The sequence below is a fragment of the Oratosquilla oratoria genome, chromosome 8 (genome assembly GCF_046742065.1).
Source record: "Oratosquilla oratoria isolate Oo_2021 chromosome 8, ASM4674206v1, whole genome shotgun sequence".
Classification (NCBI taxonomy): Eukaryota; Metazoa; Arthropoda; class Malacostraca; order Stomatopoda; family Squillidae; genus Oratosquilla; species Oratosquilla oratoria.
The window spans coordinates 22,896,736-22,924,235 of record NC_134784.1 but is presented as its reverse complement, the minus strand read 5'-3'; the positions used below and the strand labels follow the sequence as shown (position 1 = coordinate 22,924,235).

Below are 27,500 nucleotides of genomic sequence, written 5' to 3'. Positions count from 1 at the left end.
TAAATAAATAAATAAATAAAATAAAATAATAAAATAAAATAATAATAATAATGTGGATAGGAGGAGGTAAAGGGAACACGGGCTGAGGGAAATACTTTAATTCCTGATTAGTTTTGCCTGAGTGGTTCCCTTTATCCACATTCGTCACAATGTTTACACAAATAATGATAATAATGATAATAATAAAATAAATTCGACCCTTTACCGAGCCTCTTGAGCGTGAAAGGGAACTGCACCACGACTGAATAAAACCGCCTGACGGAAGCCAGAATAAACACATAAAGCGACACCACACATTCTTGCATGATTTGCCCCCACCCCCGTTGTACCGGTGCGCTTTACTCAGCTGTGTGTACGTGTGTGTGTGTGTGTGTGTGTGTGTGTGTGTGTGTGTGTGTGTGTGTGTGTGTGTGTGTGTGTGTGTGTGTGTGTGTGTGTGTGTGTGTGTATGTGTGTGTGTGTATGTGTGTGTGTGTGTGTGTGCGTGTGTGTGTGCGTGTGTGTACGTGCGTGTGTGGACGTGCGTGTGTGTGTGTATGTGTGTGTGCTTGCGCAAGTACGTGTGTGCGCGTGCGCACGCGCGTGTGTATGTATGTGTATGAACGTTTATATAGACGTGTGTATGTGCTTGCGCAAGCACGTGTGTGTGCGTGCGCACGCGCGTGTGTATGTATGCATGTGTATGCACGTGTATATAGACGTGTGTATGTCTGTGTGTGTGTGCACGTGTATGTGTACACGTGTATGTGTGTATACCTGTGTGTTGTGCCCTGTGCCGACGACGCCTCGTTTCTTTGGACCGAGGATTAATTAGCGTTCGGTCGATTCTGCTCCCGGGCTTTGGGCTTTGGGCTTTGGGCTTTGGACCGCCGGGCCGGGCCGTCCGGCTGAGCCAAAGCCGGGGCCGCGTGATCTCAAATCCCGGCCCCGGCCGTAATGAAGCCGGAGAGAGACTAATTTCTGTCCGGCTTGCGTGAGGCCGGGAAAAAAAACAACAGGTATTACTGTCGTTGTCATTGTTGTTGTTGTTATTGGTGGTGGTAGTGTCTTCATCGTTGTTGTTGTTGTTGTTGTTGGAATTGTTGTTGTTATTGGTGTTGATTGTGTTGTTGATGGTGGTGGTTGTGTTGTTGTTGTTGTTGTTGTTGGTGGTGGTAGTAGTGTTTTCATCGTTGTTGTTGTTGGTGTTGTTGGAATTGTTACTGTTATTGGTGTTGATTGTGGTTGATGGTGGTGGTTGTGTTGTTGTTGGTGGTGGTGTTGATGTTGTTAGTGGTGTTGGTGTTGTTGTTCATGCTGTTTCGTTGTTGGTAGTGGTAGAACATTTGTGTCGCTGTTGTTGAAGTTATTTTATAGTCCTTTTGCCGTTGTTGTTTTTGTTGTTGTTGTTCTTGATGCTGTTTCGCTGTTGTTGTTCTTTTTATGTTCCTCTTGCTGCTGTTGTTCTTGTTTTTTATTGTCATTTTTTCTTGTTTCGCTGTCGTTCCGCTGTCGCCTCGTTGTCGTTTTGTTGTCGTTCCGCTGTCGTTTCGTTGTTTTTTCGATGGTGTTTCGTTGTTTTTTCGTTATCGTTTCGTTGTCGTTTCGATGTTGTTTCGCTGTCATTTCGTTGTTTTTTCGTTATCGTTTCGCTGTCATTTCGTTGTTGTTTCGCTGTCGTTTTGTTGTTGTTTCGTTGTCGTTTCGCTGTCGTTTTGTTGTCGTTTCGCTGTCGTTTTGTTGTTGTTTCGTTGTCGTTTCGCTGTCGTTTTGTTGTCGTTGTTGTTCTTATGCTCCTCCTCCTGTTTTTGTTTTTGTTGTTACTGTTATTGTTGTTGCTGTTTCGTTGTTATTGTTGTCGGTGTTGTTGATATTTCCGACGGTCATTTTATTGCTGTTATCTAGTTATTAGTGATATTTTTGTTGTCTTTATCTTTCTCTTGTTTTTGTGGAGTTGGTTATTTTTACACGTCTTAACTTTGTTGTTTTGTTGTTATTGTTGTTATTTATTGTTTCTTTTTTGGTCATTTGTGTCTTCATCTTGCTGTTGTTACTGTGTAATTGTTGTTGTGGTTGTTACTATTTCTAAGCTCATTTTGTTGTTGATTTTGTTTCCAAGCTCCTCTTGCTGTTGTTGTTATTTTCCACTTTGTTATTTTCTTTTTGTTAATTCTACGTTTTTCTTACTATTGTTATTGATATGCTTTTCATTCTGCTGCCGTGTAGTTAATATTAATTTCTGTTTCCCTTCCTGTTACTGTGTAATTGCTATTTACATTTGTATCTCTATACTGTAATATTTCAGGTGTCTGTAGACCCTAAAACGGCTTCACGCTGGTCAAATTTCCGTCAAATATTGCAAGTTCGTTCGGGTAGAAACGACTTCGATAACAATCTTTCATTTTTCGAATCTCCATATATCAAATTACTTTCATGTCATATTTCGAGAAGTTGATTGAAGAATAACGAGAATTTAAACCAATACGAATATTAGGCGCATTGTTGTAATATTATTAGAAGAGTCTAGAATACTGTAAGCAAAGTCTTCTAGTTATGCAAAGCCCGAATTTATAAGAGATCCTATATATAGACCTAAGGTTCGCCTTAGTTATGGTGCAATCATTGCGTGGAGACATAACTGCTTCTGACTCAAGGCAGTGGACAAGATGCAGGACTGACCCGTCATCCAGGAGGTGCCAAGATGAGAGGGAGGGAAGAGGGTAGAGGGGAGTGGAGTATGTTGGGGATGGAATGGGTGGGAATGGTTTTATGCCTTTGTTTGATGACTACCTCCCTTATAAGGGGGAAAAAGCCTTTGGTATATGTATGTATGTATGTATGTATGTATGTATGTATGTATGTATATATGTATGTATGTGCAGGAAAAACACTGGAAGCGTGTGTTCTTGAAAATGCAAGGTTGACCACGAAGAAAAACTATTAAAGCAGAGCGCTTTCGTGTGCAAATAATTTGCACTGAAGATGTGAATACACGAAAGCGCTCTGCTTTAATAGTATTTCTTCGTGGTCAACCTTGCATGTATGTATGTATGTATGTATATAGCCTATGTATGTGTATATGTATGTATGTATGTATAAATTATGGACTTGCAGGTATGAAATTCGTTCAGGGTCCGAATTTATAAAAAAAAAAAAAAATCTCGGTGTTAGGATCTTTTATAAATTCGGTCCCTGATTCACAACAGGTGATGAGAATGGGAAGAATGTGAAGCGGGCGCTTTGTTGTGGCTGGCGCCCAGCATCGGCGAACTTCGTCGAAAGGGGGGAAGGGGGGGGGGAGAAAGTGGAACGGGGTAATGGGAGAAGGGGGGAGAATGGATGGGGACGGGGGAAGGGGAATGGGGGAGAAAGGGGAGACCGGAAGGGGACGGGGGAAAGGGGGGGGAATGGATGGGGACGGGGGGGAGGGGAAAGGGGGAGAAAGGGGAAGGGTAGAGGGGAGAAGGGGGAGAAGGGAAGGGGAGAGGGGAGATGGGAGAGAAAGTGGAAGGGGGTAAAGGGAGGAAGGGGGACGGGGAGAGAAAGTGGAAAGGGGTAAGGGGAGAAGGGGGAAAGGAGGAAAGGAGGAAAGGGGAGAAGGGAAGGGGTAAGAGGAGAAGGGGGGAAAGGCGAGAGTGGAGAGAGGAGAGGGAGAAGGGGAAAGGGGAGAAGGGAGAGAAAGTGGAAGAGGGGTAAGGGAGGAAGGGGGAGAGGGAGAAGGGGGGAAAGGAGGAAAGGAGGGAGAGAGACTCGGACGAATGAACTTTACACACTCTCGGATTAAACATGAGACTGAAAGGTCAGGTTCTCGGATTCCCTGAGGATGTGCAAGACACCTCTCGCCTCTGCACATCGAGGCAACGACTCTTGCGCGCGCCGCCAGATGGCTCCGTCGTTCTTGGAAGGCACGTGCTCGGCAGAAGAGTCTCCTAGGTTGCAGGAGTCTCCTGGGTTCCCTTCCAGGAATCTCATTTTCTGGGTGGACGAAATTCGTGGGAGATGGTCTTTGTAAACTAATTAAATTTTGAAAATAATTCAGACTAAAAGAGGAAGGATTCAAAACGCGTGGATATGAAGGTGAACAAGAGGAAGATAACGATGAAGAAAAAAAGAAGAAGAAAAAATAAGATGAATAAGATAAAGAAGACGATGGGGAAAAAGAAGAAAAAAATAAAAAGAATAAGATGAACAAGAGGAAGAGGAAGATAAAGATGATGATGAAGAAGAAGAGCAAGAAGAAGAATCTCAACTGTAACTCCCTTCCTGTTTTGTTTTTCCATTGTATCCTACTCTATGGTTACTGAAAGTAAGGCTGTTGAACTCCCCCCCCCCCGACCTTACCCCATGGGATCTACCCACACAGGGCCCCACTGTGAATTCCAGAGTTAAAGTAATAAATAAAAATAAAAATATTATATATATATATATATATATATATATATATATATATATACACATACATACATATACATATATATTAGTGTATCCAGGAAGAATATTTTCTTGTTGACAGACGAGATTGAATAATATTGTCGTTTCTGCATTGTTTATCTTTTTGTTGAGAACTTCAATTTCTCTTGCTAGTTTACGGTGTTAGACTGTTAGTTTGCTGAGTAGCAGCTGTCCGTATGAGGTTGCAACGTTTCGGTCTTCTCTGGAGACCATCGTCAGGCTAATTGTTTGGGTGTGACGTTTATATATTATTTTATTTCTGATTGCTTGGATGGTGTCGTGTGAAGCGATCTTCCTGATTTGCTGCTTCAGAGCCATCAGGAATCACTAGGAGAGGTCAGGTGCGCTTCTGGGATGGGAGAATCTGGAGGTCTATGCTGTGTATGTTCATGGTTGGTTTTAATTTGGCTATGTAAATTGCTTCAATAAATACTAATCTGCGGGAGTCTCTTTCTCCGTCTATTATTACTGTTCCTTCTAAGTTTTGGTGGGTGAGGGAAGTATTATGTTTGGTGTTATAGTGATTATGGCTCCATGTTGTAGGTGGCAATTTCATCGTCTTGAAGTTTTGTCCTCGTCATTCCGATGTATGTTTGAGACCCACAGTTCTCAACGGTACAATTATGTTGGTAAATGATGTGGTTTTCTTGTAAAGACGGTGTCGATTTGGGAGGGCGGTTTCTCAGTAAAAGTTGTGACGTCTTTCGGGTCTTGTAGTATATGGTCAGTGATATTTTGTTCTCTGGGTCAGTGAGCTTGACGTGTTTTGCAATTATGTCTTTAATGACTTTTTCATGTCTTGTATTCTGATGACATATGATTTCTGTAATATATATTAATGTTTTCTTGTCTTTGTGTGGTGGGTTTGTTGGAATACCAGTTGTTGATAGTTCGTTGTGTTGCCAGTCATAACAATAAGTACACCACATCAGTATACGTAAAACCCAGCAACAAAAACTTCTGTCTTAATGGTAAAAGTGAATGCCCTCAACAATACTTAACCTCCACTATCAACGCACACATACGACGCGCCATATCACACTGCTCTACATAGAAAAATACGCACGCTGAACTGGAAAGACTTACCCAAGTCCTTATTAACAATGGATACAGCAACAAGTTAATCAACGAGGCAACACAATGAGAGTGAAGGGAGGTGAGCTAAACACAGACAACAGTTGGAGTTTTATTCACTGACGTTTCGTCCTTACCAGAACATTCTCAAAGTACATGTACTTTATTCACTGACGTTTCGTCCTTAGCAGGACATTCTCAAAGTACATGTACTTTGAGAATGTTCTGGTAAGGACGAAACGTCAGTGAATAAAACTGGACGAAACGTCAGTGAATAAAACTTCTATGTACTTTGAGAATGTCCTGGTAAGGACAAAACGTCAGTGAATAAAACTCCTATGTTCTATGAAAATGTCCTGGTAAGGTCGAAACTCCAACTGTTCTCTGTGTTTAGCTCACCGCCCTTCCACTCATTTGTCTTCCATACTTCAACATATATATATATATACATATATATATATATATATATATATATAATATATATATATATATATATTGATTTAAACTATGACAAATGTAACTGAAGGTGACATGTATGTGTATAAAATGTCCATGTTATACTTTTGTGTTATGCTTTGTGATCAAGACCCTAAGGGTCGAAAGGTTAAGGCAGTAATTCTTCCATTATTTCTCGTATATATTTTCTCCGCCTTCAGTTATATACATATATATATATATATATATATATATATATATATATATATATATATATATATATATATACATACTCACACATAGAATAAAATCACATAGATCAGTACGAACGGGTGCCATTGGGATGAACAAAACAATCTGGCGGAAACCAGAACAGAATTATAACAAATGGAGACGGAGGGTGAGGGTGAGGGTGGGGGAGGGGGAGGGGGAGAGGGAGAAGGTAAGGTACGAACAACAGCATAAGCAGGCACAAATTCGTGGTGAGGCATAACTACGGTTGAACGGCTCGGATTGGGATATCCAGTCGTTTGGTCCTATGACATTTGGTCCTGTGACATTTGGTCCTTTGACATTTGGTCCTGTGACATTTGGTCCTGTGACATTTGGTCACAGGACATTTCGTCATAGGATATGTGGTTACAGGGTATTCGATCACAGGATATTGATTTGAGATATATTTAGCCCAAGGACATTTTGCCAAGTATATTTGGTCCCAGTACATATATCACATGATATCTAGTCCCAGAAGACTTCACCACAGTACGAGTATATCTGGTCCCAGGACAATTATTAGAGGATATTTGGTCCAAGGACATTTTGCCACAGGACATTTGGTTTGTGAGGAGCTGAGATGAGAGGGAAAATGAGTTCTGGATGGGAGTGGAATATATATATATATATATATATGTGTGTGTGTGTGTGTGTGTGTGTGTGTGTGTGTGTGTGTGTGTGTGTGTGTGTGTGTGTGTGTGTGTGTGTGTGTGTGTGTGTGTGTGTGTGTGTGTGTGTGTGTGTGTGTTTTGACCTAGTTGTATTATATGGGGAGAGCCACGCTCGTAGTGACCCGTCTTTGTACCTTTCAGCATCAAGTTTGTTAAGAGAGGAACAGAGGGAGTAATTGGTGAGGAACAGTGTGGGTTTAGGACAGGTAGGGGTTGCATAGATTAGGTGTGCGTGCGTGCGTGCGCGAGTGTGTGTGTGTGTGTGTGTGTGTGTGTGTGTGTGTGTGTGTGTGTGTGTGTGTGTGTGTGTGTGTGTATTAACACCATGGTGTTGGACTCATGATCGACAGCTATTTCCCTCCCGGAAGAGAGCTCAGAGCTCGTATGACCGATCTATGAGTAATGCTGTGACCTTACACACACACATACCCCCAACTCCCCTCCCACGAGAGTTGGAGTAACGACTCGAAGCGCAGCGATACTGAAATTATTTCATCCCTGGGTAGGATTCGAACCCGGACCGCCGTAGTGACAGTCGGAGACTCTACCAACCTTGCGTGTGTGTTTGTGCGTGGATTTTTGATCCCATAAGTTTTGGTCAGTGGACATTTGATCACAGGACATTTGGCCACAAAGTATCGGACCCGATTGAGAGGGGGGCGGCGTTAATGACTAGTCGGTAGACTGGGGGTGGGGTTGGGTGGGGAGGGGGGCAAGTAATATCTAGAATTAATTTAACTTAGTATCGCATGACCAACTGTCTAATGTACCCTTTCTTAGACTTTAATTCTAGATTGCCCCTTTTAGTCGCGACTAAGCGCCCACGTAACCCGAAATAAAAATGTCCTGTTTTTTTTTTATACGAATACTTGGCAACCCAAATTACATGTTTCTATCGTAATTTCATTTCATTTATGGTTATTTGGGTTTAGTTCTTTATTCGGCTTGGAAGGAATACATATTTCTCTTCTTGGCAATTGTTAGGATTTCTTAAAGAATAAGTAAAAAGGAAAACAAATCTTTGTAAATAAATGTCATTTATGGCATTTGTGTTTTGTCTTTTTTTCTTGAAAACTTCTTGGATTTCTTAAAGTATAGATAAAAAAAAAAGGTTTATAAAGGAATGTCGTTTTCGTGACCTTCTGAAAATTGGGCAAGTTTTCTTTATTTTTGAGTATAGAAGCGCTAGTAAATTACAATCCACATTTTTTTTCTATTTCGTACTAAATTTTGAGACCGCTCTTCCAAATAATTTCGCTCATTTCAACAGTTTCGTTCACCAGACGAACTTGTTCATCTCAACGACATCCCATCTTTTATTCATCGTACGCTATATATTGACACAAAACGATTTGATTCGTCATAGAAAAAGCACCTCTGTGCATTCGTGGAACAAGGTCAGTACTTATGTGAAAGATCATTCTAAATAAAAAAAATATATAAATTGTGCAATATAACTACAGTCCTTGAGTTGCATAACTATAGATCTTGCATGCAAAATTAAGAAAACACGCAAGCGACTGCACAGCACAGTCGTAGACATAAGTTCCTTCGGTATTTTCTGACGTATGCAATGAGGGATGTTTGTCAACAAAGATGACGTCATCTCAACAACAGTTGTACGTCGTAGATGAATGAACGTACTACGAATTTTATGAATGAACGTAATGTTTTTTGTTTACATTCCTTACACTTATTCATTCACCATCTATTCATTTTCCTAATACTTTGATACTAGGGACGTGTGAAAGTAATCTCGGACAAATTCGATACCCAACTCTGTACTCGAACACGTCTCTAATCCCCTTTTTCGTCAGAAATGAATTAAATCGTCTGGCGGCAGGAAGGACAGGAAGGTAAAGCACTGTCTGGTACGGAAGGTGTGGAGGAAAGGTACACCCAAGCCAAAAAAAAAAAAAAAAAAAAAATGTGTCTGGTTGCGGCCGAAGCCGTCACCTTTGTCATTCATACTAGACAGGCCGGCCATCAGTGTCCGCTGGGGATGAAAGCTAAACCAATTACACGGTGAGTACATGTCTAAAGTTAGAAGTTTGCAGGAGTTGCGTGGCAGAGGTTGGCGCAGTCGTGCAACTCGTAAAGGCGGAGTGGTGTGTGTGTGTGTGTGTGTGTGTGTGTGTGTGTGTGTGTGTGTGTGTGTGTGTGTGTGTGTGTGTGTGTGTGTGTGTGTGTGTGTGTGTGTGTGCGTGTGTGTGTGTGTGTGTGGATTCCGGGTTCAATACACATGGGGGTGCTAGGGAACCGTTCGAGCCCCGCTTTCACGACTTCCCAAACCCTCTCTGCAACGACGGACATCAAAGGTGCTGTATACCAGTGTGGCATTTCAGTGCTAACACCAAATTGGACAAATCTGATTACAATGGTTTCAGAACCGATTCACAATCACAGCCATTCCGATACAATCAATACTCCACATCCATTCTCCACACCCAGGCAAATTTACTAAGTTCGATTAAGTCACAATTGTGAGGTACAAAGGCTGTTATTTTCCAACGAAAAGCCCGACGATCCTACATATATATATATATATATATATATATATATATATATATATATATATATATATATATATATATACATATATATATATATATATATATATGTGTGTGTGTGTGTGTGTGTGTGTGTGTGTGTGTGTGTGTGTGTGTGTGTGTGTGTGTGTGTGTGTGTTATACATGTATACAGGAGAACCACATAAACGTAAGATTCTTAAACCTTGTTTTTTCTGTATGTACATGCACTGTATATGTATCGTTTGTGTATATGTACATGTATCGTATATGTATATACAATATGTGTATGTATGTTGAATCTTTAGAAGATCTGCCAAGAGATTCAAACGCTGACCGCTGCGTGCATAATCACGAAGCCAAGACGCTAGCGACTGATTTATGTACGTGATTATGCACGCACAGGTCAGGATTCGAATTCCTTGGCAGAGCTTCAAAAGATTCACTCTGTCTTAAAACATACACGTGTATATATGTATATATATATATATATATATGTGTGTGTGTGTGTGTGTGTGTGTGTGTGTGTGTGTGTGTGTGTGTGTGTGTGTGTGTGTGTGTGTGTGTGTGGGTGTGTGTATATATATATATATATGTATATATGCAAAGTAAACCACTTGGAAAAAGAAACTAACGAAGCAGAGCGCTTTCGTATATTACATCCAGTGCACAATGTTGCGCTGAAGGTGTAATATACGAAAGCGCTCTGCTTCGTTAGTTTCTTTTTCCAAGTGGTCTACTTTGCATAAGTGAACACACGTACCCGTGTTCTTATTAGCATATATATAGGTTTCAGATAAATGTACTCACGTCGTTGTGGATCTTGTCCATGATGGAGCCGTCCACGATGCCGAACTCGAACCACCCCTGGCTGCTGCGTCTCGACTGCGGTGGCTCCATCTCCGTCTCCTCAGAGGAGACCTTGTCCTCGTGGCCGCTGGAGTAGGTGCTCTGCCTGCTCTGCCTCCCCGCCTCCTTCTTCTTCATTTTCATGACGACATCCCGGTCGTCTTCGTCCATTTGCAACCGAGACATGGACCGGGTGGACCTTGCAGAATCGCTCTCCTCCTGTTCGAAAGCCTTCTGAAGGCGCTGGCGCCCCTGGTCGTCGAGGATCTTCAAGTAAGCCCCGAACTCCTTCTCCCCGACGACGAACCTGATCCTCTTGAGACTCACGATGGTCGGTTGTCGGAGTTCGTCCACGCAGAGCCTCTTCACCAGACTCTCCGTCAGGAAGGAGAGATCGAGGTTTTCGAAGTCCTCGTTGAGGATGTGCGTCAGGTTGACGATGGTGAACTTGCTGATGTTGGTGTTCTTGTTCCCGATGCCGTAGGTGACGAGGTCCTCGAGAAGACCTTGCTTGTCCTTGCTGGCTCGGGCATAGGTCCGAAGGAGGAGCACGGTCGCCTTCTGAATGGCGATGTTCCGATGACCCAAGTTCGGGACGATGCTGGGGAGGACCATGGACATGCATGTGTCCAGGTCGCGCTTGAGGTATGGTAGGAGGTCGAGGACGAGCAGCGTGGCTTCATTTCGCAGTTCCCACAGATCATCCTGGAGAATCTTGTAAAGCTCCTCAAAGAGACCCAGCTTGTTGAAGTTGGGTGGGAAGTTGTGGTTCTCCTGCATCTCCTTCTTCAGGCTGTTGATGAAGGCAGTCTTGTCGCGATGGTGTCTGAGTTCTTGAACTACCGCTCGGGTGGTCACCGGACTGGCCTTGAGATGGGGCGAGGTCGAACGAGAACGAAAACGAGGTTCTTCGACAGCGAGGCTGCTGGTGTTCTTCTTTACCGGGAGGCTCTTGGTGGAGAGCCGGCTCTTGGATCTCATGGAAGTGTCTGCAGGGGAAGGTTCATTTCGAGATACGGACGAGGGAGCCTCGTCTTCTCCAAAAGACCTCTGAGATCGGAAGGTCTTGGTGCTCGGAGACGATCCCTCCGAGTTCGGGGACTCTCCAGAAGACACGGATTTACTCTTCCTCAAGGGCTTCGGGGTCCTCGAGGGACTCTTCGGGAAGGTCTTGGTCGAAGTCGTCGCCACCTCCTGGATTGGAGGTGACGACGCGGTGACACTGGGCCGTCGTTTAGGTGCGACTGAGGTCATGGTGTCGTCGGCTCAGGTCATCTGACCTCCGCCAAGGAACGAAGAATCATGGCTTAACTTTTGTTCACGTGGAGGCGTACTGCCTGATGACCATCCTCCTCCTCGTCGGCGTCTTGAGCGGCTGACATACTGCCTGTAAAGTCAGACGAAAAGAACCCTTATTAAAGATCGGGATAAAGTCCACTAAAAAAAAAAAAAAAAAAAAAAATCCAGCGTGCGTGCATTTACCTAATTGTAGACAGCTTGTTATGATCAGCAGCACTTGTAATAACAAGTTGGACCTAAACTACACCCATCAGCCTTGCACGCAGAAACCAAAATATTACTCATTCCACAACATGTGAAGATAACGAAGAACAAACTTTTAGGTCAAAAGTCTTATGGACTTCAGTGCTCATGTCCTATTACATCTTCGTAGAGTACTCATAACTTATAAAAAAGTAATAATAGATAACGAATAAAGATAAAAGATAACCTTACAAGAACATATAAAAGCTTTACTACCACAGAAAAATATAACATCAGAAGTAAAATGATCTGGATACTAGAACTACTCTTTACATCTCTTATATTACTGTTTGTACACAAATAACTGCATTCCTTATATTTACATTTTCTCTGTGATCATGGGGATTGTATCTTCGAAATATTGAAAACAAACGTTACTTTTATTCATCAAGTTAGTCTCAACATCTTTACTCTTCGAATTTCTAGAGAAAGTCCGATTTCTTGTCAAAGAAACTGGAGATATCACAGAAAATATATCTGATTGGATGAGTGCCGTAACGTTAAATACAAGTTGTATGAGGGAAAACTTTATACAAAAGAACACACACACACACACACACACACGAGATACGACCCAATGGCAACTAAAGACTAACACTTGTTCCAGCTTCTCTCTTTTTTCTCTCTCTCTCTCTACCTATCTCTCTCTCTCTTTTTAACATTTTTCTCTGATATAGGAATAAATATAAGCTTGAAACTTTCACATGGGCGTGGAAACATTAGTATTATTATTCTGGCACAGTGCCACACACGAACCCACTAATCAAGCATTGGCAATGTGCCCCTTCAACCCGGTGATGCCGTCATTCTTCCTCTTCCAGACGCTTCTATTCGGTTGAGGAAGTGACCAAGGGACAAAAATAAACGCCCCAGTCGATTCAGAGAGCCCAATATGTCCCAATCCCACCCCTCAGCTGATTGGGATTAGACTGGGATTGGCCTGGACGATTATGTTAAAAATTCGTCCCCGTATTTAAGATGTCAGATTAAAACTAAGTCCGGCACGCGAGGGATCAGAGTTTGGGCCTCTCGATCCTGTGAACGGTGTCAACACACACGGCAGTGAAAATAACATATCACCTCTTATTCATTCAACTTGTTCATTCATTTATTCATTAATGAATTAATATTACTAACTAATTACTTAATTAATTTATCTATTTGTTATTCTTATTTATTTTCCAGCGGACTTGAATGTTATCTATGCGAGTTGTGGTTACTTTTTTATTCAAAATTGACAGGTCTGAGTTCCACACCCGTAAGTACTAAGCAAGTTTTCGAATCGCGCTTTCACTACTTCTCAACTCCTTTGTAATGGAAGCGAGGAAAGGTGCAGTAGCCAGTGTCGCATCCAGAGACCAACACCCACCCACCATCTCTCTCTCTATATATATATATATATATATATATATATATATATATATATATATATATATATATGTACTTGGATGGGTGACCGCCTGGGAACACCAGATGCTGTTGGTATTAGGCTACCTCCCTTGTAAGGAGGGAAAAAGTTTTTGGTATATGTATTTATGTATATATATATATATATATATATATATATATATATATATATATATATATATATATATATATATATATGATTTGGATGATGGAGAACATCAACACAGGGGATGGCACGGAACCCTAAACACACTAACGTTTCGTTCGAGTAGAACTTCTTCAGGGAGTGTGCGGAAAACTGTAATTGAAGTTTATGTACTAAATTTAGTTATCTTGTCGGATACTTGGGAAAGGTCGTTTTTCTGGCGTGTTCTAGAATTAAAATACTAGTTTGTTTAGCTAAATTTATAAATCCTCCTCGATGGTTCGATGAATTCTTAGTTGAAATATATGCTGATTCTACAATTCTTCTGGTGAATTTATCAAAACCTTTATGCAGCACTTCGGCTCCTCTCCAGTTTGGTAAATGATCGAATTTTTCCGCATGAACTACTAAAGAATTAGACGTCCTATGTGCTTTTATGTCATTACTATGTTCATAAAAGCACAAAGGACGTCTAATTCTTTAGTAGTTCATGCGGAAAAATTCGATTCCGTGCTTCCCCCTTCCACCTTTCTCATATTATATATATATATATATATACATGTGTGTGTGTGTGTGTGTGTGTGTGTGTGTGTGTGTGTGTGTGTGTGTGTGTGTGTGTGTGTGTGTGTGTGTGTGTGTGTGTGTGTGTGTGTGCGTGCGTGTGTAAAGCTCCTGCGTATTCATTACCGATGTAAAAATCGTATATTCATATTTTATTTGTGTATGTCTGTTCTTTCGTATTATCTTTACATTTCACATTCATTATTCTGTCCTTCTCCTTGGCTGCCATTTTATATTTCTTGGGTCTTGACATGGTACGAAACTCCACTACTCTGAAATGCACTTTGTCCCATTTATTTATTATTCTCTCTGGGAAAGCTAAACTTCCCGATATCCTTGACTTTTGTGTGTGAGTGTGAGTGTGAGTGTGTGTGTGTGTGTGTGTGTGTGTGTGTGTGTGTGTGTGTGTGTGTGTGTGTGTGTGTGTGTGTGTGTGTGTGTGTGTGTGTGTGTGTGTGTGTGTGTGTGTGTGTGTGTGTGTGTGTGTGTGTGTGTGTGTGTGTGTGTGTGTGTGTGTGTGTGTGTGTGTGTGTGTATGTATGAGTGAGATTGCGAGAGAGAGAGAAAGAGGGGGGCAGGGAAAGTCATAGGCACTATCAGGATACGTCTCAGCCAATCAGAACACAGGGTCAGTCTTAAGCGACATGACGTCACAGCGATGCGCCACACCTTTTATCACAATAACATTCGATCACATTTTTCCAATAAACCTCAAAATAATTATAATTTATTACATCACTTTACCATAAGCACGATTAACCGTTAAATTTTTTATTGTAATATGATGGATAACCAATGTGATTTCAGATTTGAATTTAGGAACTGATTTTTTTTTAGAACAAGTTTCAAATAAATATGAGTGGAACATTAGTATAGAAGCACAAATACGTTTTTGGTACAAAAACAAATAAATGGGTAAATAAAAATAGATAAATAAATATATAGATATGTAAATAAGCAAAACAATAAATGAAATAAACTACAAATATTAAAAAACGATGACGCCAAAATATATTAACGTCTTTGCTAAATCTAGACCATCCTGGCAGACTTTATATTCTTGAATTCACAGGGAAATAGAATAGAGTTTTCAGATAAGAAGCCACGGTTAGCGATTTATTACAGATCAAACCTACATTTTGTAAAAAGAAATGATAGTAAGATAAAAAATAACACATAAAAGTAAATGTAAACGTTCAAATGTGTTGCTTAGGAAAGATATGACGCGCATGCGCAGTAGGACTGTGAGCTGTCGAATGTAAGGAGAAAGCGGGAGATTACAAAAGGATCACATAGGACGACCATACCGACAGGGGACCTTTTGGTCCATAACTAGGTCGGATGTTAAGAACAGATAGATTAACCAAGAAATTAATAAACTAGCGAACCATTACAACATATTGCCTAGACGTTTATCTAAATGAATCATAAAATTAAGAATCGTGCTACACTGCACTGCCTCTACAAGAAGTTTATTCCATTGATTGACTACGCGGTTGGTGAAGTTGTTCCTAACCACTTCCGAGTTAAATCTACGTCCTGCCAGTTTGAGATGGCCGTTCAAGTCCCCGGCAGAATGTCAACGCGTAACGGCATAAAGTTCATCTGGTCTTGTAGGTGAATTCTTTGTTAACAGGTCCCCCTGTCTTGACTTTGGCAGATTTCCATGAGTTTGTAACTATTGTGCCAAGCTAAACTAACGTAACCTAATTTACCGTAGCCTAACCTAACGTACTCTAACCTAACATAGTCTAACCTAACGCAACCTAGCGTAGCCTAACGTAACCTAACCTAACGTAACCCAACCTAACTTAACCCAGCCTAACGTAACCTAGTCTAACCCAACCTAACCCTACCTAACGTACCCTAGCCAAACGTACCTTAGCCTATACTAGCCAGCCAAAATTAACCCAACCTAACGTCACCCGGCCTAACGTAGCCTAATCTAACGTAACCCAATATAACGTAATCTAAACTAACGAAACCCAATCTAACGTAACCAAATCTAACGTACCCTCGCCTGACCTAACCTCAACATAAGTCAACCTTAACGAACTCTAACCTCAACGGACCTAAATTCAACGGAACCTAAATTCAACGAAACTTAAACTTAACGAAACTTGAACTCAATGGAATCTGAATTCAACGGAAACTATCTTCAACGGAACCTAAACTCAACGGAAACTAACATCAATGTAACCTAACCTCAACACAACTTGACCTAACGTAATCTAATCAAACGTAACCTAACCTAATATAACCTAACGTAATCTAAACTAACTTAACCTAACGTAAGCTAACTTAACCTAACCCAATCTAACCTAATATTCTGACATACCCTCAATAAGCACCATGCCATGTGGCACGTACTCAGGACCACCAGAACGTCGAACTGTCCCCCGAAGAAAAATCCCAACATCACCTTAAGAACAATTTCGGGTGGGAAAGGACCCTAGATCCTCAAACCGGGGGGGACCCAATGGGAAAGAATTCGTTTATAATTCTTCTTTGGCTCGTCTCACACGTATCGACTTTTCGCCGTGCGCCGTCCTGGACACGACGTCGTGCTCTCAAATAACCATGGGTACCTATGGACGCTTTCACACGTGGTCGTGACGCGTGAAATCGTCCATAGACATGCACGCTCATTTGAGAGCACGAGGTCGCGTCGTGGACGGCGCACGGCGAAAAGTCGATACGTGTGAAACGGCCCTTCCTCGATACCAACGCGCTACAGACAACGCAGACAGTCTTGGGGACGATCTGGTTTAAAGATAACTCGTTGATATTGAAGATAACCTTCCTCAGAAAACAGCTGCTGTTCCAAGGGGGTAGGGGGAGGGAGGGAGGGAGGGAGGGAGGGAGGGAGGGAAGGAGGTGAGAAGAGGAGGTGGTGGAGGGAGGGGGAAGAGGAGGGAGGACAGGGGAGAACTGGGAGGATGGTTAGTATGCATAGTCAGACTTGAGGAGGAGGGGAAGGGGAGAGTGGGGAAGGGGGGTAGGGAAGAGGAGGTGGGGGAGGGAAGTGGGGAAGAGGAGAGGAAGAGGAAGATAGGGGGATAGGGGAGGGAGAAGGGGGAGAGAAGAGGAGGTTAGGGGGAGGGAAAGGAGAAGGAGGATAGGGGGAAGGATAGGGGAGGGATGGGTATCATGCATTGTCAGTTGCTTGTATACCATCAACTTGGTACAATGGTAACGTCCTTGACTTGTGTCAAGTAGTTACACAGCTCATGGGTTCGAGTCCTGGGGTGAAAGGTGAGAAATGGTGAATGGAAGAGGGGGAGGGGAAGAGGGTGGAGGGGAGGTGGATGGGGGAGAAGGAGAATATAGAGAAGTGACACGCATGGGCATAGTTTCCTGTTAAGTATTCTGTATATTTTCAATGCAGTCATATACTTAATGAATTGTGTTTTTGCACAGGAAAATATAGCTCCGGGAATTAAGTGCCAGCCTACCGGGCCATCACATCCGGGTGGTATCACAGAGGAAGCATGTAGTGATTCATCATGGTCTTAAATCACGTGCTGGACACGTGATCAATAGCTATTACCCTCCTGGAAGAGCGCTCAGAGTTCATATGTGACCAGATCTATAGGTGCTGCTGTAACCGCACGCGCGCTCACACACACACACACACACACACACACACACACACACACACACACACACACACACACACACACACACACACACACACCTCCATGCCCACCACAGCTGTAGCAGCGAGACTCAAACTTAGACCGCCGAGTTGGTAGTCAAGCGCAATACCACTACACCAGCAAGTCGCACTATATGTAATGTATTCATGCATAACAGCAACCGCAGAACCCAGTTTATCATCACCATCGTCATCATCATTAATCATCATCATTAATCATCATTAATCATCATCACCATCATCATTAATCATCATCATCATCATCACCATTAATCATCATCATCAAACGATGACATCAAATAAAAATCACACTAATGCCACAAAGCAGGTTGATACAAATACTGAGATATGCACGCTCTAGCAAACTCAAATGTTTAAGTATTTAAAAAGTATATATATATATATATATATATATATATATATATATATATATATATATATATATATATATATATATATATATATATATATATAGATATATATATATAATCAATTTGGCCCAGTTGCTTAAAATGGATGCAGACAGTAATCAACCACAATCTCTCGAATAACACAGGCTACGCCTTGAAGCCAACATGGTGTGGGGCTGCACCGTTCACCCAAAGGGTAGTCCGATGGTCCTGCATTAGATCATTAAGCTAGAAGCTTAGCAACGAAAGAGCTGGAATCATCACATAATGTCTACAAAGATCTTCTTTATACAAGTGACATACGATTTTTCTAAATCCTTTAAGATATGAAAAATATATATGATAGAAATAATATTTTCTTCTATGAAACAAAGAGAAATTGGACTGGAAACAGATGCAAACCATTTCAGTTTGATTCTCTTACTGATATTGATTATTACGTGACTTGGCCAGTACACGCTGCCAGATGTATGTCACTTAACTAGTCGTGTTTGTTGAACTCCCACTGTCGTAGTTGACTCTCTTCAAACTAAAGATCAGACAGCTATGTAATATAACTTTTATTATAACTACTAAGTAATTTATATCTTTTATACTGGAGTCGTTTTAGAAGATATTTTTCGCTAAAGTTATTGGAATTATTTCCAATAATATTTTGTGATTATCTTTGTCAATGAATGTATAGGTGGATACATTTTCCCTCTTGTTAAGTTATTCTAATTACAGTTTTGTACTCAAATATCTTTTTTGCATATACCACAAATAACCTAATGTATTTTTCCTTGCTACTGTATTAATACAATTTCATTTACATGAAATAAATCACTTCAACTATATAGACGTTCCTGTCCATAGAAACACGAAAATAAAATTAAGTACAAAAAATTAGATAAAATAGAGAAATTAAAATAGAAATAAAACGAAAAATATGATATGAATGAGTAAAAATAAACATGAAAAAGAAATACGAAAATAAAATTAGATAAAAAAATGAATAAAATAAGATAAAAAAAATATAGATATAAAACAAAAAATATGACAATAAGGAATAAAAATATACCTGAAATAAGAACAAACAAAACAAAACGAAATAAAATAAAAAATAATGATCAAACGAAGAAACACATCTCTGTATAAGTTCTTGTGCGTTATATTTGAGTGTCACATGCAGACTGGCCAGGGATAAATAGTGATGTTAGTGGGATAAGTACTGATGTTAGTAAGTTTGCGGACGACACTAAAATAGAACGCCTAATTAGGTCAGGAGACGACGCAGAGATTCTGCAGTATGATCTTAACAAATTGTTCACATGGTTGGTGAAATGGCAAATGAACTTCAATATCTCTAAGTGTAGCGTGTTAAACGTAGGGCTACACAACCCCAAAAATAGATACAGCTTAGATAACACGCTTTTAGAGAAAACTGAGTGCGAGAGAGACTTGGGAGTTCTAGTGAGTCCGGACCTTAAAACCAGGAAACAGTGTATTAGCGCCAGGAATAAAGCTAACAGAGCATTAGGTTTCATTGCTAGGACGGTAACGAATAGAAGTGCAGAGGTAATTATCAAATTCTATCTAGCGATAGTTAGACCATCCTTGACCCTGTGGTACGGTTTTGGTCTCCGTCCTATAGAATGGACATCAATTCACTAGAATCAGTACAGAGAAGAGTGACCAAAATGATAAATGGACTCAGAAATTTGCCCTACGAAGAGAGGCTTAGGTACCTCAACTTACATTCTCTGGAAAGACGCCGAGTGCGAGGTGATCTAATAGAGGTGTTCAAGTGGGTCAAAGGCTTTAACAAGGGTGATGCAAACAAGGTCATCATGTTAAAACAACAGGGCAGGACTCGCTGTAGTGGATTTAAACTGGTAGATTTAAGAAGGAAATAGGCAAGAATTGGTTTACTAATAGGGTGGTCGACGAATGGAATAGACTTAGTAACCATGTAGTGAGCGCTGAAACTATCTGTTGTTTTAAGAAACGGTTAGACAACTTTATGGATGGGGATGACAGGTGGTGATGGATATGGAACTGCCTTGTGTAGGCCTTATGGTCTCCTGCAGTCTCCTTCATTCTTATATTCTATGTAGTAACCATGTAGTGAGCGCTGAAACTATCTGTTGTTTTAAGAAACGGTTAGACAACTTTATGGATGGGGATGACAGGTGGTGATGGATATGGAACTGCCTTGTGTAGGCCTTATGGTCTCCTGCAGTCTCCTTCATTCTTATGTTCTTATGTTCGAGGCTCGTCAGTGTCGAAGTCTTTCTGTGGCGTTCTCTCAGTGCCGTGGCTCGCCGCTACGTCGACCGCGATCGTTATCAAGCTACGTTCGAGTCCTGGGCGTTTGTTATGTTTGTTGTTCTCACGCGATGAAGATTAACTAATAATTAATTAAACCACTATCACGACGAAAAAAAAAATCTCCTAGATATTAGTCATTTCGTAATGGATGACCTGAATATGTTTCGACACTGGATCAAAAGGATCTCAAAATTAATTTTGTATGTCAATTTTGGTATAAGTGAAGAATGCATACGTATGATGTGTGTGTGTGTTCAAGATTGAATGTATTTATGCATGTATGTATGTATGCATGTGTGTATATATGCATGTATTATATATATATATATATAATGCATGCGTGTATATATGTATACATGTATGTATGCATGTATGTATCCATGTATATATGTATGCATTTATATATATATATATATATATATATATATATATATATGCATATATAATGCATGCGTGTATATATGTATACATGTATGCATGTATGTATCCATGTACATATGTATGCATTTATATTAATATATATATATATATATATATATACGAATATATATTATATATATATGTATATATATATATATATATATATATATATATATGCATATATAATTATTAATATATATATGTATATATATATACATATATATATATATACATATATACTTATATACATATACATATATACATATGTACATAGATATATATATATATAAATATATATATACATATATACATATGTATATATACATATATACATATATATATATATATATATATATATATGTCTATATGCATGCATGTGTGTATGTATGCATGTATGTATTATACATGTGTATATTGTGTATGCATTCACTAACCTGTAGCTTACGATAATGGAGCTGTGCTCGTGGGGCTCTCTCATCCCAAACAAGCAGATAGTCTTTATCATTTTTATTTATTTATTATTTATTTGTATCACTATAACATCACCTTCTCTCCCTTCTCTCCATTGGAATCTCGCTGATTGAGCGGGTTAGTGCGTCGTTACTTGCAGTTCGAACCCTGCCGTCGGCGAAGTTGAACCGAGGTCATGGTTCATTAAATCCCAAGCTACAAAGTCCTCTGTGAGGGGCATCGTCCTACCCTCCCAATAGGGGGGAGTTTGTGACGTTAAACCACATAATGCTTTCTATTCCTCCAGCGTAGGTAGGCCCAGTCATTGCAGTCTCTCCTCATATGTCTTGTTAGTTTTTCGATTGTTTTTTCATGTGGCTAAACTACAGCTTCATATTTCAGTCTGGGACAGATCAGATATCTTTTTTTCTATAATTTCTTCGTGCACGTAACGAATGTTCACTTACATTCATTAAAAATATATATATATATAAAAAATAACTCTCCGGTTGTTCTATTTGCATGATTTTTTGACAACATATCCCCTGATTAAAATTCCTAAATACCTTTTTTTCCTTCTTTGGCTTTTGTGATCGATTTAATCTTCACGTTTTTTTGTCTACCTCTGACCCTTTTCCACGACTTTGCATATTTCTCGGTACTAATCTAACACTTCTGGTTCCATCCATTGAGCTTATCTAGGTCACAGCGTAATAATCTACAAAACTCTTCGCCTTTCGCTCCTTTCTTGGTCTCGACAACATCTACATACAAGTTTAAGTGGTTATCTATTCCATTCATCATACCACTGATGTAGGTACCTTATGTATGTATATATGTATGTATGTATGTATGTATGTATGCATGTATATGTGCATGTATATATGTGTGTGTTGTATGTATGTATGTATGTATGTATGCATGTATGCATGCATGTATATATGTATGTATGTGTATGTGTTTGTATGTATGTGTGTACGTTAGTATGTGGGTACGTATGTATGTGTGTATGTATGTATGTGTGTACGTATGTATGTATGTGTGTGTGTCAGTCCAGATCTGTCCTGGCCTCCCAATCGATGTGTTGTACTCCCTCCATACTTCCGGGTCAGGGGGGGAGCTGTCAGCAACCGACGTCAATCCTCTGGGTACAGGAATAGAATACAGGAATAGCATTCTTTACTAAACGGTCCCTTCCCTCAACTTTAGGTTCCTTCGTCGTCTTCAGAATTACCTAAGAATACGTCCGTACTAACCTAGTTTTATCAACGTAGTCACACTAACCTAGTTACCTTATCTGTGTATCTGTGTTTACCTCGTTGTGTATCACAGCCCAATGTTAGAACAATCTTGTCGTTACTTATTTACTTTTTCCTCAGTAATTCATTCAAAGATGTTTTTTACTATCTATTTCTCTATTTATACAATTTCTCTATTTATACTGTTAAAAGCCGGTTGATTAAAAATCTACCTGCTTCTAGTGAAGGCTGTGTTTATAGTATCCCTTGCAAAAACTGTAACTTTATTTATATTGGTCAAACAGGCAAGGATTTAAAATTGAGAATAAACCAACATAAATATAACATCAGAAGAGGGCAAGTTTCAGGTTGGTTGGTTGTGCATTTAAGGGACTTTAATCATTGCAGCGATTGGGATAACACAAAGAAAATTGTCTTAGGTAAAGAAAATGAGGAAAGAAATGTCATAGAATCATGTTATATTAAAGCTTCATTTGAGAACAACATGAATATAAGTATGGGAATGTATAAATTAGACAACTACATAACAATGCTGTCGACAGCAGAAGGGCCAAATGTCCTGTAGTGTTGAGCGAGTAAGGTCAGAATGGACCTGTCTTAATTCCCCCTAATGTATCTCAACTGTGTATTTATTGTCACTGTTTCCTTACTTTGTATCTGTGAAAATGTCTTCAACGGACGAAAAAGTTCGGTCACCTTTCATTTTATTTTCCAAGTGTTTTTTATTTCACATTCTGTAAATCACGTGTTATTGTGATTTATTCGCATATATATATATATATATATATATATATATATACACACGCACACACAAACACACACACACATATATATATATATATATATATATATATGTATTCACCTCAGGTCTACTGCAGTCTCTGTCGAGACAGCCAGACACCACCCTACGGCAGTGAGCTCAGAGCTCATTATTTGCCGATCTCTGGCTAGGTGTAGGTGTGTGTGTGTCTGTGTGTGTGTGTGTGTGTGTGTGTGTGTGTGTGTGTGTGTGTGTGTGTGTGTGTGTGTGTGTGTGTATACATAAATACATATACATATATACGTATACATAAATACATATACTCCAGTTTTATAGCATCAAGTGAATGCCCCGACCGCTATAAAACCGGAGTAATTCGTGCCTTTTTCCATCGTGCCTATAAAACAGCCTCAGATTCGCCAATGTTCTATCAAGAAAGTAATCGTATCAAACAAACTCTCGTGAACAATGGTTTCCAAAACTCCAAATGTCCACAGCCTACAAAACTGATGAAAGAATATCATCGGATATCATCTCAAAAAAGTAACATGCAATAATCCAGAGAATAGCACCAAAATAATAATATATTACAAAAAAATAAATAAAATAAAAACAAGAAACCTCTTTATGCATAACACAACATCTAAACCACAACCCTTACAAGAATCAAATTTAATTTACGAGTTCAAGTGCAAACAAGGAGAGTGTCAGTTCCTAGAAAACGTAAAATACATTGAAGCAACAATTCAAACATTCTCAAGAAGACTTACAATACATCTCCAAAATGGGTCTATCAAACAACACGTGAAATCAGTACACAAAAAAAGACATCACTCAACAAGAGATATTGGATTCTACAATTATCTGACACCGCCAATAATACAAAAGAAATTTATTAATAGCAGACGAGCTTATAATACGAGAAGAACATCCCAATACCAACCAACACAACACAGAGGGACACCAAGGTCACCACACCGAGTGCCAACGGACATTAGATCAACCAGAATGTCCTCCCCGAGTAACCTCTCACTCACACACACACACACACACACACACACACACACACACACACATATATATATATATATATATATATATATATATATACATATATATATATGCTAATAAGAACACGGGTACGTGTGTTCACTTATGCAAAGTAGACCACTTGGAAAAAGAAACTAACGAAGCAGAGCGCTTTCGTATATTACATCTTGAGTGCAAAAAGTACCACAAAAATATTTTTTGCACTGAAGATGTAATATACAAAAGCGCTCTGCTTCGTTAGTTTCTTTTTCCAAGTGGTCTACTTTGCATATTATATATATATATATATATATATATATATATATATATATATATGCAAGCAATAACATCACCGTGATACAAAAATGCAAAATAACCACAGGAGAAGGGAAACTTGTAGACAGTAAGTACTTTCGTATATTACATCTTCAGACTAAATGACAGAGATACAGAAACGGTTTAAATGTAAGTATCAGGTGGCAAATCCATAGGGGGGGAAGGGGGGAGACAATACAATGTGAGGAAGGGGGATGACCTTACCCTTATCGACCTGACCAACACATAAGGCTCAATCTGGCGGAAAGATCTCGGTGACCATTTGGGTTACCAATTTATCACATTTAAAATGACCATAGCTTAAGTTTATATTCTTTATCAAACGTGCCTGATATTAAGCAGGATTCTATTTTATTTATTTCTAGTAGGCTTTTTCCTTTGGCTAAAATTGTTGCCTTAGACCAGTCAATATGATGGTTGTATAATGCTTTATGTTGAAATAACGCACTATTTTCCTGGGCAGATCTCACACTATATTTATGTTGGGAAATCCTTGTTTCCAAGTTTTTCACAGTTTGTCCGATATAAAACTTGTTACAATCTTGGCAAGGAATTTTATAGACCACACCGCTGTTGTTAGGAGGGCTGTTCTTAATTAAAGTTTTCTTAATGGTGTGGTCATATTTAAAAGCTACTTTGATATCCAATTTTTTCTTAGTATTGTTAACCTACTCAAAAAAGTTTAACCTTTACTTTGAGTTTGCTGGTGGGGTCACTGGAGATCAAGCTTGGAAAGTTAGTCTTCTTTGTTCAGTATTACGTATATTGAGGACTTATCTCCTCGTCGAACTATGAAACCTATATCCACAATATACATCCACTATTCCTCCACAGGCTACTATCCACACGTTACCATCCACACCTCACGAACCACTATCCCACGACACACAAACTAACCTAGTTAACATCTGTTCCACAAGTGTTCTTCACAGCAAAGAACACGTGTTCATCCTTGCGAACACCTGCACACAGGTGCAAATCTTAAGTGTGCAAAAGCCATTTGTTGGAGTGGAAAGTGGTGGGGTGCCCAACATCCGCTCCACCTCGTAGCTGTTAACCTTATACACACTGAGAGGGTAATCTACATCTTCCTGAACTTTGGATACATAATTAAACCTGTTAGCTCGATACCCGTTTTCATTGGGGGATCGAGCTGGGGACTTGACCCTTACGAGGCAGGTGTCTGATCCAATGCATGGCCACCGTGCTATCCGTTTAGGGGAGTGATACAACCTTTGTACTCCCCCTTCCCTACTCCCCCTCTCTCCCACTCCCTCCGGCTGCTTGATGTCACTTGTATGATAGGAAGTACATAAGAACATAAGAATAGAAGAGACTGCAAGAGACCATAATACCTAGGCAGTTCCATGTCCCTAACCACCTGACATCCCTACCCATATATTTCTCTAATCTTCTCTTAAGATAACCATTAGTTTCAGCGCTCACTACATAGTTACCAACTCTGTCTAATTGTTTAACCCCTTTTTTGGTAAACCAGTTCAAGGCAGTTCTTGCCTAATTCCTTCTTAAGTACATACAGATCAATAGTCCTTAACCTTTTTCCCGTTTTCTACGTACCCCGAGAGTCATCAGACCATCGACCCGTACCTCAATGAACCTGACACAGAAAACGGAATTCTAATATATTAAGACTAATCAAATATACAAAGGCACCGCAATGGTTATCAAGTTGTTAAAAATTTTATGACTTTATTCATCGGTTAAGCATTAACATAAAAAATAATGTACAATGTTCTCTCTCTGTAGATCTAAATGTGTACGTCATCGCTGGAAGCTCGCTGGCTGAGCGGGTAAGGGCGTCGTTACTTACGGCGAGGGGATGGCGGTTCGAATCCTGCCACCGGCGAAGTTGAACCAAGGGTATGGTTTATTAAATTCCACGCTACAAAGCCCTCTGTGAGGGGCACCGTCCTAGCCTTCCGATAAGGAGGGGGGTGGGGGGGAGTTTGTGACGTTAAACCATATCATCATCATCATCTTTCGCTAATCCTCTAAAGACCCCAGGAAACCGTCCCGAGAACCACTGGAGTTTCGTAAACCCAAGTCTGAGAACCGTTTAGAGTTTCCAGAGTTGAACCGGAGCAGTTGCGTTTCTCTGGAACCTGGTGCCACTGTTGCACTAAAACTACTTGCAACAAAATCCCGAGACTGGTAACATGACGCCGGAAGTGTTGTATAATGGATCCGTGGGAGGACTGTGACGTGTAAAAGTCGGACGTCATGACATGTTGCATGACGCCTTGGTCACGCGTCACAGAAGTGAGCAAAGCAAGGAAATGGACTCAAACCATATCATACAATATGGATGAAGTACATTTATTCCTTACACGATCGCAGTCCAAACAATGGTGAATCAAAAACCGATTGTAAACAACATGTTGTAAACATATTATAACCAACTAGTTGTAAACTATATATTGTGAACAACCACATTCATTCCTTACACGACTGCAGTGCAAACGGTGAACCAAAAACCAGTTGTAAACAATTGCAAACGTATTGTAAACATCCTGTTGTAAACATATTGTAACCAACTGGTTGTAAACAACATATTGTGAACAACCACATTCATTCCTTACACGACTGCAGTGCAAACAACGGTGAACTAAAAACCGTTTGTAAACAACCAATTGCAAACAACGTATTGCAAATAACCTGCTGCAAACATATAGTAACCAACTGGTTGTAAACAACATATTGTAAAGAACCACATTTATTCCTTACACGATTGTGGTGCAAACAACGGTGAACCAAAACCCAGTTGTAAACAATTGCAAACGTATTGTAAACAACCTGTTGTACACATACTGTAACCAACTGGTTGTAAACAACATATTGTGAACAACCACATTTATTCCTTACACGACCGCAGTGCAAATAACGGTGGACTAAAAACCGGTTCTAAACAACCAATTGCAAACAACGTATTGT

At 40.0% G+C, this 27,500-nt stretch overlaps 1 protein-coding gene across 1 annotated transcript in view; it reads right to left on the bottom strand.

The window, feature by feature from the left end:
* LOC143027631 (TOG array regulator of axonemal microtubules protein 1) overlaps window positions 1–27,500 on the bottom strand; it is a gene marked incomplete in the record, with an annotated part of 199,434 nt that overhangs the window by 147,768 nt on the left and 24,166 nt on the right. The window contains 1 exon segment of the mRNA XM_076189018.1: window positions 10,223–11,648. Coding sequence (XP_076045133.1) covers window positions 10,223–11,515 — 1,293 coding nt within the window.